The sequence below is a fragment of the Euleptes europaea genome, chromosome 14 (assembly GCF_029931775.1).
Source record: "Euleptes europaea isolate rEulEur1 chromosome 14, rEulEur1.hap1, whole genome shotgun sequence".
Lineage (NCBI taxonomy): Eukaryota > Metazoa > Chordata > Lepidosauria > Squamata > Sphaerodactylidae > Euleptes > Euleptes europaea.
This window is the reverse complement of record NC_079325.1, coordinates 35,119,274-35,132,686: the sequence shown is the minus strand read 5'-3', so window position 1 is coordinate 35,132,686 and position 13,413 is coordinate 35,119,274. Positions and strand designations below refer to the sequence as shown.

General features: G+C 55.0%; 1 protein-coding gene across 1 annotated transcript in view; it reads right to left on the bottom strand.

Annotated features, from left to right (window-relative positions):
* Positions 1–4,656, bottom strand: part of NR5A1 (nuclear receptor subfamily 5 group A member 1) — a 32,124-nt gene extending 27,468 nt beyond the window's left edge. Inside the window, exons 1-2 of the mRNA XM_056860397.1 lie at positions 4,552–4,656; positions 1,256–1,397 (exon numbers count right to left, since the gene is read on the bottom strand). Of these exons, the coding sequence (XP_056716375.1) occupies positions 1,256–1,397; positions 4,552–4,653 (244 nt within the window). The 5' untranslated portion in view covers positions 4,654–4,656. The remainder of the gene's footprint in view (positions 1–1,255; positions 1,398–4,551) is intronic.
* Positions 4,657–13,413: the final 8,757 nt, after the last annotated feature.

The following is a 13,413-nucleotide window of genomic DNA, read 5'->3' as shown; positions in this document are numbered from 1 at the left end:
CGCCTAAGCTGGGCGTCTGGTTTGCAGGCAACCGGGAGACCCTCCGTCTCTTCCCCCCAAGGGCCGCGCAATCGCCACAGTCTGGCTGAAAGGCCTCGGAGGGGCAAAGCGGGGCCGCGACCGGGATCAGACAAGCCGACTCTCCCCGGCTGCGAGCGCCGCCCCCCCCCCGCCTAGGAATTCGCTTTCACTTTCTATTGTTCCAGGCCAAAGAACCGGATCCTTCCAGCACCTCCTCGGAAGCCGGTCTCCTCAGCAACCGTCCCCCCCACACACATTTTGATGCCAATTTATTTTATATTTACATATATAATTTAATTATAATTATATTTTCTTACGTCTGAGTTTACCAGCTAACCTGAGAGGAGCTGGAGGGGTGTGCGTGTGTGTGCGGGGGGGGGGGCGTTCAAAGTGAACGGAAAGTCAGCTTTCCATCCTGCAATGCCTCCTTTCGGTTTTCATTACTGTGGGAAGGAAAGACACTTTGCACATGTACAAAGATGCTCTCTTTGTTAGGAGCTGTTTCCCAGCCTGAGCCCTGGAAATTAAACCAGGTTCTGGGGCTAAGCCCTAGGAAGACCCGAGTCAAATTGAAACACACACACCCAGGCAAAACAAATCTTCTGTGTGTGTGTGCACGCGCGCGCAAGCGTGTGTTAAAAATTCTAGTTTGCCTCCGAACAGCAGCATCTGCACACTGTTCCCCATTGCTTGTTTCCATGGCTCTTGGCAACCTGTGTTTTGCCAGAGATATTCCTGTAGAGGTAAGAGCTACCCTGTGCTTCTCCCAGCATCGCGGGAGGCGAATTCTAGTGGGAGGAGGCCCAGCATAAACAAAGCGTGGCCTGAACACAGGATAGGTGTTTTCACACATTGCGCTGAAAAGCCCTTTAAGGCTGCGTGGATTTGTTTTGCCAACCTGTGAATCCTTGCAAAGCAGAAGAGAAACCTTGTAAAAGGTGCCTTCTGGGTCAACATAGGAGAAACTGGTTTAAAAGAAAAAGGGAAACATCGAAGTACAGTCCCTATCCCGTCTAATAATTTTTTAAAATAAGCAAGCTTAGCGGGCAAAGGGGAAAGCCCTGAATATTATATGTAGGTCCCATGGAATGCCTTCACACAGAAAATTCCTCCCCGGGGCAAAAAGAAAATGTGGCGCTGGGTTTGTGTGGCCTGGCTCCTCCGGATCAAAGACCACCTGCAGTCTGATACTTTATACATTCGAATACAGGGCAGGGGGTGCACGCGTGTTTACCTTCAAGCCTCATCCCCACAGTCAGGCACTTCTGGAAGCGGCAGTAGGGGCACCTCTTGCGCTGCGTCTTGTCGATCTTGCAGCTCTGCGTCTCGGTGCACGTGTAGTGCTTGTTGTTCTGCACGGTCCTCTTGAAGAAGCCCTGCCAGGGAGACGGAGAAAGGCGGCTGAGCTAAGAGCCCGGTGTCACTCGCAGGTTTGCGGCGGCTGCTTCTCTGCGATCAAGGGGACTAGAAGAGCTCTCCCCGCCCTCCAGAATCTGCCAGCCCAGGAGCCTCCGACAGGGCATGACTGCCCTCCTGGAATGTGCTCAGACCCATGGATGGGGGGGGCACAACAACTTCGCACCCCATCCCTTCCCACCGGTCCAAACCTCACTTCCACCATTCTCTGTGTAGCTTCTCTCTCTGGTTTCTACACTACGGAGATGAAGATACTGGTCAACCTCACAGAGCTGTTGTCAACCGTCTCACGCCCTTAGCCTGGCGGCATGGGGCGCCGGGAATGCCCTGCTTTCCACAGCCGCTCAGTGCACATGGTCTTGTATTGGCGAAATCGTTCAAAACACACGCCAGGGTCGTTTACCTGGGTTCAGTATAGTGGCTCCCTTACTAGGGCTGAATCCTAGACAGTGTAAACTGGCAATCAAAAGGGTCACTGACCATGCACAGAGGGTGCCTTTCCTTCACCTCTGCGCCACTGTACCCCATTCCCTCGCACAGTAGTCGGGAGCAGGGCATCGGAGACACTCCTCTGGGAAAATGCAAAGAGCACAATTCAGTGTACATAGTTTCGTCTTGCAAAGTGGGGGGGGGGCTTTTCAGAACTCTCTTTAGAAATTAATGAAGACACCGTGCAGAGGCGGGAGGGAGGGAGGGTCAGGCCAAGCAGGAGATATGGGGAATTGACACACACACCCCGCTGACGCCGCGCAGCTAAGTGACCCGTGGCTTCCTCAGGGAGACACAACTTCCCAGCGCCCCTATTTGCTGGAGAAATCCTTTCGGTTAATAAATCAGCCCTTAAGCTGGCTTGGGGGGGGGGGTCGAGGGTCGTACACCTTGGGAGAAATAGCAAAATCGAGCACCCCCGTCTAATTATTCTAGCCCCACCCCTCAAACCACACGGGGCAAGCGGGTCAGCCTACAGTTCCTCTGATTTGTGAAGAGGGGTGTGCGGCGGGTGGTATCCTTCTCCCCCCTCCCCCCCCCGGCAGTAGCCTCCTGGAAGGTGAAAAGGGAAACCGCCTCCTGACACCCCTGAGCCCCTGACACCCCCTTCCCCCTCGGCCGACCCCCTGTCTCCGTAGGTCTTTGCGCGGGGCTTCCCCTACCCAGCCAGTCCCCCACCCTCTGCTAGAATTGGGGGGCCCTGGCTGAGCAAAACATCTGGCAGATGTTTGGCCCCGCGAGGCTACAGCTCCCAGTCCGGCCAGTGGAGATCCCACTGTGCGACTGGCGGGCCTCTTCCAGCCCATTTCGTGTCTTCCCCATCCCACCCGAGATTTCATCGAAAGGGCCAGATGTGTCCGGGGCGACTTTCGGTTCGCCCCGCCGAGCCCAGCACGGGAGGCGGATGCACTCCAGCTTCTCCCCGCGGCTCCCTCCTTTGGAAATCGGCTCACAAAAATATGGGTGGGGGTGGAGGGGTGGGAGACCCTCGAAGATATTCCTGCTCGACATAATTTTCTCTGCTGGAAAGAAAACAGCCGCCGCCGCCTCCTACTCCGCTTGTCCGGCTTTGGGAGAGAAGGAACTGATCCCATTTCTTCTCCACCAATTCCCGATTTATTTATATTCTTAACTAATTCGTGCTTAGCGTATGCCTTAGATAAATTGTGCAGCTCGTTTTCGGAGAGGTTTCGTGGCCCAAAGGGCTGCCAGAGAAGGACAAAACCGGAACGGCGGTTTTGCAGCGCTCCGGCGCGTTTCGTGACAATTCTCAGTTAAGAACCGGAGCAACATCGAATTTGGCGCGGCTGCCGTTTCAATGGCTCCCAAACAAACCGAAACTCAAACGGGGATTAAAATCTGGACTCGAGTGGACCCGGTTTTGATTCGCGATCCCGTTTCCCAAAACGAATTGAGGCGGAGTATTGTCGGGGAAGGTCAACTCAAACAGTTTTGGGGGCGAAAGGAGTGGGGGGAGGCCAAGGAAACCGCCGGGGAGGGGAAAGCGCGATCCTCAAATCCTGCGGGAGAGACGGGCCAACGAGCGCCGAAGCCCGGCCAAGCGGAGGGCGCTTAGAGCCGCTTCCCTGCCGCGGGCGCGACGGATCCCCGAGGCCGGCAGGACCCCCGGCCCCAGGTCTGCGCGCCCCCCGGGGGGCTGCGGGCAATAGCGGCTCGGGGGCTCAATCCCGCTCGGGAAACGCCGCAGAGAGCAGCCAGCAGAGCTCCCCGCCGACTCCGGGATTCCGAATAATAATTCGAATAAATAGCACGGCCTCGTTTATTATTAGTAATAAGAGTAATTATTATGATGCGTTGCGCCGCGTTATTATCAGTAATAACCGCGTCTTCTGGTGCTGTCGTGATAAATCTACATTATTTATGACCATAGCTGTGCAAAGGTTCAGCGCGCTTCCTAACACGCACAAGCACACGCCCCGTTTCCTCACCGTTTCGTTGGGTGGTCTGCCTAACCATTATCGATTCCCGACCCCCGACCGCCACCGGCAGGGCCGCGCAAGGGAGCGCGGTCCGTTCCGGCACAAGGCCGGCGGTTCCGCGGTGCGGGACGGGCTGCCGCTTTGCCTACAAGCCACCGGCGATTAAGACAATTCGGCCGGCGGTCCTTGCTTGAGGCGGCACGCAGCCCAAGCCGACACAGGTTTACTCAGAAGTAAACCCGTTTGAATTCCACAGGGCTCCAAGTATTTCTTTACTTGTGTCTGAAGGTTGGTGAGAGGCGATTTAATTTGTCTAGGGGGGGTCGTCCCCTCTGCCGTCTTCAACCCTTTTTTTTGGGGGGGGGGTCGTCGAGGCTGGAAAGGAAGCGCCTGGACCTGGCATCCGACCCTTTCCCTCGCCCCCTCCCCGAAGAGAGCCCGTGCTCCGTTTAAGGAAGCGCCCGGGGGGGGGGGTGGATGTCCGTCCAGTAATATTCGGGGGAGGGGGGCCTCCGCCCTGCTGTCGGACTGAGCGGGGGGATGATTCCCGCCTCGACCCTCCAGCAGCCGGCGCCTTCACCTGCCCTGACCCCTCCCCTCCCGCCGCCGTCCCCCCAATTCCCGCTGGGCCCTGCTCGCCCCGTCGGGCCGCGGCTTCTTCTCCTCCTCCTCCTCCTCCTTTTACCTTGCAGCTCTCGCAGGTGAGCAGCCCGTAATGGTAGCCGGAGACCTTGTCCCCGCAGACGGGGCACAGCTCGTCCAGGTCCTCGTCGTAGGAATAATCCATCACCTCCGCCGGGCCTGCGGGAAGGAAAAGAGCCGGGCAGCGCCTGAGAACCGAGGCGGGGAAGGGGGGCGACCGGCGCAGCGCTCGGGCACGGACCGATTGACCGACCGACCGGCGGACAGGGGAGGGAGGCGCCGCCGCGGACAGTGGCCGCCTTTATAGCGTGGAGGGCTCGATGTGCGGGGGGGGGGGGGGCGACACCAGCCAAGGAAGGAGGGAATTGCGAGTTTACTTAGTTCTCTGCGCCCGTGGGGTGGGGCTGCTCGGATCCAGACCCCCACCCATTGGGGCAGCGCTCCTCCCCTCCCCCCCAGCCAGCCCTTAAGGAGAAGTTTCCCTCCCTCCCTGTTATGTCAAGCGGATAAACGCCTCCCCTCCCCTAGTCTAGTTTGGACCCGGTTTCAGAGCGCTTCCCCCCCCCAAGCCTCGACGGGGCGGATGGCTGCCAAGCAGAACCCCTGGGGGTTGAGCAGGAATGGTAGGGGAAAGGGAAGGGGGGAGAGGAGAGACTTGAAGTTACTACTGGGTTTCTGCCTCGTGCAAGCTGGAGGCCCCTCGACAGCCACCCCTGTTCTCCGCAGAAGGAGCAGCCACGTCTGAAGTGCCCCATTCCTGCTCCTCCCCCTCCTCCAGCAAGGCGTCTCTCTGGGGGCGTCGGCTCCCTCCCCCCACCCCAACAACAGCCCTGGATTGCGTTAGGGCCGTGGAAACCGCGCGCTGGCGGGATAAAGCGGTCAGGAGGTCCCTAAAATACCGTGCACAGACTTTCAGCGGAGGATAAAGCCCCCCCCCCTCCCTCCAAGAGTAGCCCCTGTCAGTCTGCTCTGGCCGGGGGGGGGGCATTGGGCCTTGCGCTCGGAAGACTGTTGAGCCCGTCCTCCCTTCCTAACCGGATTCTACCCACCCCCCTGGTGGAGGTTGCCCCCCCCCCACACACACACACGTACCCCTGAGGCCGGGGAGAAGCGGTGGAGGGGCAGGAAAAAAGTCCCCGACTGCTTTCTGGAGTCCCGCCGAAGAACCGCGTTAATCCCAGAGGCTTGTCAACATGTTTCCTTCTTTTTTCAAGCAACTGAAGTTCAGATATTCAGGTTTTCCTCTGGAATTCTCAGTATTTTCCCCCCCTTGGCAAACACGTCCTTGCTGAGGAGTTGCTTTCGAGTAAAATGCGCTCAACCAGCCACAGCCGTCTATTCTGAGAAGGGGGAGAGATCTTTGCAAGAGGGGGGAAATACCCCCAGCACCCCAGAATTGTTTCTTTCTTGTTTAGAGGCTGTCCCGATGTGTTCCCCCCCCCCCCGGTTTCCAGAAAGAGGGCCGGCAGTCCTGGTCGTTCCGGATACAAACGTAAACAATTTAAAAGGGACACCTTTTCTTAAGTTTGATTTTATATATTGAAGGGGGGGGGGTGTGTTCCTGCAAAAATTCGGCCGCATGAATTTAATCCCAGAATGGGGAGTAAATCGGGAGTGAAGAATCAAATTGTATACGAATCCTACTGATTTTTGTTTAAATTCTACCGACCCTCTCAACAAATTATTGGAGATGGGGGGGATTCGTAACAATATTTAATGGGGGGGGGACTCTGGTGGGATTGGTGCTTGTACTGGAGAAAATAAAAAGTTACCTGGAAATATTTATGAGAAATAATCGTTTCCGAAGCCTGGAAAATTGTATTCCAGTGGTACTCGAAACAGCTGGGCCAAGTAGGACTTGCGTGGCGAGGGATCTCAATCCGCAACGCGTTTTCTCCAAAGCCTTATTAAATATCGTGTGTGTGTGTGTGTGGGGGGGGGGTATTCTCTCTAGTCGAAGCAACGCGGCTCTCACAGTTAGAACACGAGTGTTTAATTCACCCGCGTCCAGACGTGAAGACTGCGACACTTGCCCAGTGGGACCGGGATCCCTTGCTGTTGCTTGCAATGATGCGCAGGGATGCTAAGTAGAGAGACTCTACCCACTAGCTGACAGCGGAACTTTAGAGCCTCTTCCGTAAACCCCCTCGGAAGTCCATGCACCTGACTCAAAGGTCAAGGCCCTCGTGCTTAGTGGGTCTCGATCCGAGGCAAGCAGGACTCCGCCAGCTGGCAGAGGAGGGAAGCCTGGCCGGGGTGGCTTCTCTTGCCCGGCCGCCCAGACTAAAGTCCCGGGCAGTCGGTGCCTTCTGTCGGGATTCCGCCCAGACAGGCTTGCGCTGCCCTGGAGGAGGCCCATTCGAAGCCCCCTCCCCAGGGCTTAATCTGCTCCCTCCGCCGTCTAAGGTGGGGATCGCTAGGGAAGCGGGAGCCCGGGCAGAAAGCCTTTCACTGACCCCCGGGAGTGGCAGCTGACTCAGGCATTCGGGGTTAGGAAGGTGAGGGCAGGAGTCATTCTCTCCCCCCCACCCCCGCAAATATCTCCCTCTGCTCCTAAACTCAGCCAGCACTTAAGTCTGGTCTGGCCCCGGCCGAATAACGAGGTGCAAAGGTGAGCAGGCAAGGTAAGGGCGCTCGCTCTCTTTGAAAGCTGCCTGTGGTCGCTTTCACACATGCCAAATAATGCACTTCCAATCCATTTTCAATGTACTTTGCAGCTGGATTTTACGGTGTGGAATGGCAAAACCCACTTGGAAACAATCGTTAAGGTGCATTGAAAGTGAAATGAAATTCCATTATTCAGCCTGTGTGAAAGCGCCCGTTGTTGTTAACTGTTTTTAATCCTCGCAATTTAAAGACAAAACCAAGCAAACCCCCTAAGACAAAGGGCCTCCCTGTTCCTCTAGGTACCTGGGAGCTTTTCTCCTATGAAAGAGCAAGGGAACGCCCCATCTGGAGGCGGACGTGGTACAGTCCTCGCGTCCGCCTCAGGGGGGCTGTACCACAGCAGTCAACTCCCGTGCGTGTCAACAGCCTCGTCCCCCTCCCGCGCCCCCCGGAGTCAGGGTGTCGCCGGAGCTCAGGAGCTGCTGGGAGGCTGGAGCGCCGGACGATGAGCCGGAGCAGGGCCGCCGCCCCCGCCCCCCACCGAGTCTGCCCCCAGGCCTGGCTAGGACATCCCGCCCGGGGCTCCTCCGAGGCTCCCCCCGGCCCAGTCGCCCACGCCCTCCCTCTCTCCCGCCTGCGTGGAATCGTTGTGTCCGGGGGGATAGAAAAGTTCGAAGTCCATCTGCTGCAGACTCTGGGGGGCTCAGCGCAGAGGTCCCGAATCAAACGTCTCCTGTCAGACTAACTGAGGTCATTTACAGTGGGTCGCCGTGTTAGTCTGTCTGCAGTAGTGGAAAAGGGCAAGAGTCCAGTAGCACCTTCAAGACTAACGAAAATGTTTTCTGGTAGGGTAGGAGCTTTCGTGAGCCACAGCTCACGTCTTTGAGGTCATTTACGCACGGGAGGTTCTGCCTTGGATTTGCTGCTCTGTAGATGCACATTTTCCTCACCCGAATCCCCAGAGCTCAACGATAAGCCCCCGTGCAGAGTTTTGAGAATTCGGATGGGGGAAAATGTGCATCTAGACAACTGCAAATCCAGGGCAAAACCTCCCGTGCATAAATGGCCTGAGTGCCCTCGAGTCGCTGCCGACTTCTGGCAAGCGTGGAGGCGGGGGAGACGCGGGACTTCCCTGGCCGTTTCCCACCGGAGGACTAACCAGGGCCGACCCCTCGACCTTCCCAGCTCACCCTGGCCTGCCTACTCCCTTGCCCTGGCCTGAGTGGCCGGCACCCTTCGCAGCCTCCACCCCTGCCTGCCCTGTGCCCCACGGGGCTGCTGGAAGGACTGCGGCCAGCCCAGTTGCGCCAAGAGCTTTGGTCGACTGACGCGCCCTAGAAGCGCTGGTGGGTTTCCTGAGCCGGACCCCCGGCCGGCCGCCCTTTCGGCTCCCTTTGGCTTGATCTCCCTGTGCAAAGCGACTCCTGGTCCGGTGCCAGTCCTTTTTGCGCCCTAGGCAAGGCTAACTACTTGTGCCCCTCCATGACTATCCAATGTTCAAAAACAGATGTCTTGTAGAAAAATAAAACTGTTTATAAGACATTATAATTAATTATATTCCATAGCACCGTTGTGGTACTTATCTTAAAATAAAAAATATAAATTTACAGTTACAGTTGCATTTTTTTTCAATAAACTAATCGGTTTAAAACTGCCCCTCAGGCCAGTTCTGCACCCCTCTGAGGTCTGCGCCCTAGGCAACCGCCTAGTGAACTAGCCCTGCCTGGCTGTGCTCCTGCTGCGGAGACGCCCCGTAGGCTCAGGCTAGGCCACTGCCTCTCCAGTCCCCAGGTGGGGGGGGAGAGCGCAGGCTGGGTAGGGGCCCTCTCCTACTGCGGAAAGGGCCTCGGAGCAGGGGCAGCCGAGGGGGGCTCCCACGGAGAAGGCGTCCCAAGCGACTGGGGTGGAGCTGGCAGGACGCCTCCGAAGCCCGTTCCCCAGGTGAGGGGCGGGAGGCGAGAATGCCAGTTCTTCCAAAGCCATCAGATGCAGGCAGGTGTAGGAACTCCCCCGTCCAGGCACTTCCCAGACAGGGTGCTGCATGTGTTTGAGCCGCAGCTGCTCCCTCATCAGTAAAAAGCAAAACCGGCAAGCCCCCCCCAGAGCCAAAAAGTGAGGGAGGTCAACAATTAAAAAACAGCCAGCGAATGATGGGGTAGAATGGACTGCACCAATGCAAGTGAAGGGCCATATTTTAGGGTAGTCCCCTATGTTAATATTGGGGGGAAAGAAAATTAGGGTAGCAAGCTAATAAATTGAAGAAAGGTTTCTATTTGCATAATTTTTTGTTTTAACTAAAGGACTATTCAGAGCAGGAATCCACAACTTGCCTTCTGAAGCCCCGCAGTCCCTTCTGCCTCCTGGTTCTTCTGCATGTGTGAAGCAGGCCCTAGGCAGGCTGTGGCTGGCAGGTGTCAATGCAAGCCAGGTGGCTGCTGCTCTATGCACGGAATCCAGCAAGGCCAGAGATGTTGAAACTTTGGTCTTCTCTCAGCTCATGGAACTGGGGAGGCGGGCGGGCAGTAATCCTTTACAAAGAGAGGCCTTGCAGACTTTGGGGAAGGGGGGAACCTGCATGAGCCTCCAGAGCCAGAGACAGCAGCATAATCCGAGGCTGCGCAAAAACAAGGCGATGTGCCACGAAACCTAAAGCAGTCACTTTCCACAATGGGCAAAACCATATGGTAGAGCTGACCAGGATGGTGGCATTCAGGGAGGGAGGTGGAAGAGTAAAGGATTTGAATGTTTGAATTGTTCACAACACAGGACAAAAATCTGCCTGTCATAAACTAAACTTCTCCTTGACTTGGTAGTGCTTTAAAAATGTACAAGAAGGCTTCTTCACTGGGGGAGCGTTCAAAGCCACACACCACTGCCTCTAGGACGAAGTGGTATGTTCCAGGAAAGCTTGAGCATATGGCTTTGCTGTGAGTGCCCAGAAGCATGGAGGGGAATTCAAAGGTTTGGGCTGCTGTGGCTTCCTCCACTTTGGGACGGGCCATCGGTGCAAACTGGGAAGCAGGAAACAGACGCCTGCTGGGAGGGAGGGATTCCTCTTGCGTCTAAGAATAGCTGTGGCGCTTGGGCTATTGTCTTCTGGAGGGAAATGGCTGTCCAGGGCCTTTCCAAGGCACAGTGACTGGACTGGACAGTGGCTACTGGTTGGAGCCAGCACTGCTAGCAGTAGGAATCCCCTAGGCCCATGTGGAGAGCAGAGTTTAAGGCCATTTTTGCAGAGGGAGCAGAACTGCTCCATTACTACAGAGGATGCCAAGGGTAGCTTGAATAATGAAATACACGCTATGAAGGGGAGGAGTTATGGATCTACATGCAGCAGTACCAATTGCTGGCATCCCTAGATGCAGGATCCTAGGTGTTGGGAAAGACCATTGTTGTCTGAGGCATAGGTAACACTGAGCTGGATGGGACAAATGTTCCATATACTCATGAGCAACAGTTTCCCCCTGTGCCCTCGTTTGTGTGACTGGGACCAGCCCCGGCAGAGTACCAGCGTTGCCTTTAAAAGGCCCCAGGTTCCATTTCTGGCATCTCTAGCTAATGCACCTCTCTCAGCTAGAAAGCTACTGCTAGTTAGCTTGGACAATACTGAGCTAGATGGATCCATGGCCTGACATAGAAGAAGTTTCCATTTAAAGTCTTTATAATAAAAGGATTTCTGGAAATATGCAGGATGCTTCATCTTTGCAGTGCATAAACACAACCAGTCTTGTACATTTGGGACAGGGGAAAAGAGAACATCACCCAGTGCAGCACTGAGAGAAGTCCTCTAAATGTCTTCTCAGCTTCCTGATTAATAATCTATTTCGAGGCCAGAAGGATATTGCAAAGCCATGACCAATCTTTGCAATTTGGAACAAGGCTCTGGCTAAGAAGATGGGGCTTCTGGACGTGAGACCCAGCACCTCTCTGTTTAGAAGTCTTTTATTCCTGCATCCACAGGGCAGCTGATAGTTGGTTAGGCTGACAGTGCTCACCCTTTCAACTGGAAGCCCTTTCCCCTAAACTTAGATGCACAGAGGAAAGCCCTAGCCATTCTGATGAGGGAATTGCACTCTGCACATGCCTAGATATTGTTCTCTTTAAAATGAGGAAAGGCAGGGAAGGAAGTGAACACAGAATATGTGACATGGGAAAGAAAAGGCACCAGAGACTGAAATGGATTGGGGGAAGTCTCCCAAGATGGGCTACTTTGGAGCTATGAACCCCCAGAATTTGTGCTGCTACAGCCCCCTATGAGTCTGAGAGGGGCTGGTTCTAAGCCCTTTGCCTGGATACCCAGAAATGGGAGGGCTGATTGTGGCTAGGCAGGTGCCCTGTTCAGGGCCACTGTGTACGAGAACAACTGTAGGAACAAAGCCCTCCTAAGCCCCTGTTCAGATCCAGCCCTGATAGGAACAGAGATTGATCCTATACAGTCTGCTCCAGGCTGAACACTGCAGCTCAGACCAACATCTGTTGCAGAGAAAAGGACCAGACCAGGTGGCTTTTCATGGCCCCAATCCCACATGCATATTGTCTTGCTGGAGAGTAGTAAAGGTACAGCCAAGGCAAAGACTGTAGGAAAGTGGCAAGATAAACACACGTGTGGGGAAGGAAGATAACCCAGGAGGGCTCCTCCAAGCATAGTTCAGAACAGGGGGGGTAGATCTTCCAAGTAAGGGGCACGCAGATAACTTCGATCGGAACATTTTGCTGATTCTCTTGATCTAAAGACAGAGTGCAGGGTGGTAGAAGTAAACCGCAGGAAAAAAAGGTTGGCAGCTGTCGCTATAAATCACTTACTTGGAAAGTCTCTCTATCCACGGCACTCTCAGATGCGTCTCCTGTAGGAACTGCAAGCGACAGATCCTTGGACGTGATTCTTAATCGGGATGGAGTCACATCAGAGGAGCGGAGTTTTTCTGGCAGTGGTTTCTTTTTCCCGTTCTCACCCAACTGTATAAATGTGGGCATGCCCATGTCCAGAGTCACAGACTTTGCTGGACTCTCAGCCACTCCCTACCTCCAAATGGTGGTCAAGATGGGCTCAAACCAGGTGCCTCATTGGCTTTCTGTGTCCACGTGACCACATAAAAAAATTAAGATACAAAATGCTGTTCATTAAAAAAAAAAACACACCACAGTTTTAGAATGTGGCAGCTGAGAAGATAATGTGGGACCTTTGCCATAGAGAGAGCAATTGAAGAAGAAAACTTGCTACAGGATGGTTGGGGAGGGGGCCTCGCATGGCCAGGGAAGGGGCTCATTAAAAAAATAAGGGAGGGAGAGGGACCGTCCCTGATTTATTGCCTGGCCCTGCTGAAGGAGATCTCCCCTGCAGCACAGCAATTCCCCCCCACACACACACACACTGCTCCCTTGAGAGATGTAGTTTGGTCCCATCCAGTGACTTAATCTGGAGTGGTTACACTAGAGCAGATTTACATGTATGCGCCACAATTTCCCTTTGACAGGCCTGACTATGCCCCTTTAAAAATGTGGCTCTGGTATGTTTAAAAAGCCTCCCAGAGGTGGCAATTCCTGACATGTGAAGGTCCCAGAACAACTTGATGTACTCACCTCTTTCTAGAAAGGGTTAGGTTGTCAGGGCTGGCGCAGGCTGTGGTCTGCTTGCTTTCATTGTGGTTTGGCTCAGACCTAGGAGTGGTCTTAGCTACACGGCATCCAGGGCAGATACCCCAGGCTGGCAGGGATTGACCACCCAAGGCCCACCTCTCTAACGGAAGGGAAAGAAATAAAACAGCAGGCAGGCTCTGGTTTTTGGATAGCTGGCTCAGTGTCTGCAATGGTTGCATGCCCTCCCCAGGGCTGAGGCAGCAGCTGCAGCCACCCCCACCACCCCTGGGGCTCAGACAGTGCAGCTGCCGGGCACCCACCCACCTTGAATGGGGCAAGGTCCACTTCTTGTTCAAGCCTGGTGTTGCCCTGTTGGGGACAGGGTAGAGTGGCAGTGATTATCTGGGGCCCCATCCTGGACTTTTGCCCAGGGCCCCAGAATCTCTAAGACTTGACTCGTGTCCTGTTCAAACCTGCCCCTAGATATCATGTTGTGGCTAGCACCACGTTCTCCTTCCTTCTGCTTGCTGGGCATGGTGGGGCTGTCTGAGGTCAGAAAGAAGCCCTGTCCAATTGCAGCCCTAGTGGACCAACTATTTGCAGCTAGAGAGGAACTGGGGGTATTCAAGAGAGATATCTCTTGGCTCTGGTGGCCTTTAGATGCTCCATCAGCAACACCATTTAGCATGTGCTAAATGTTCTCCTCTCCCTACCCATTAGA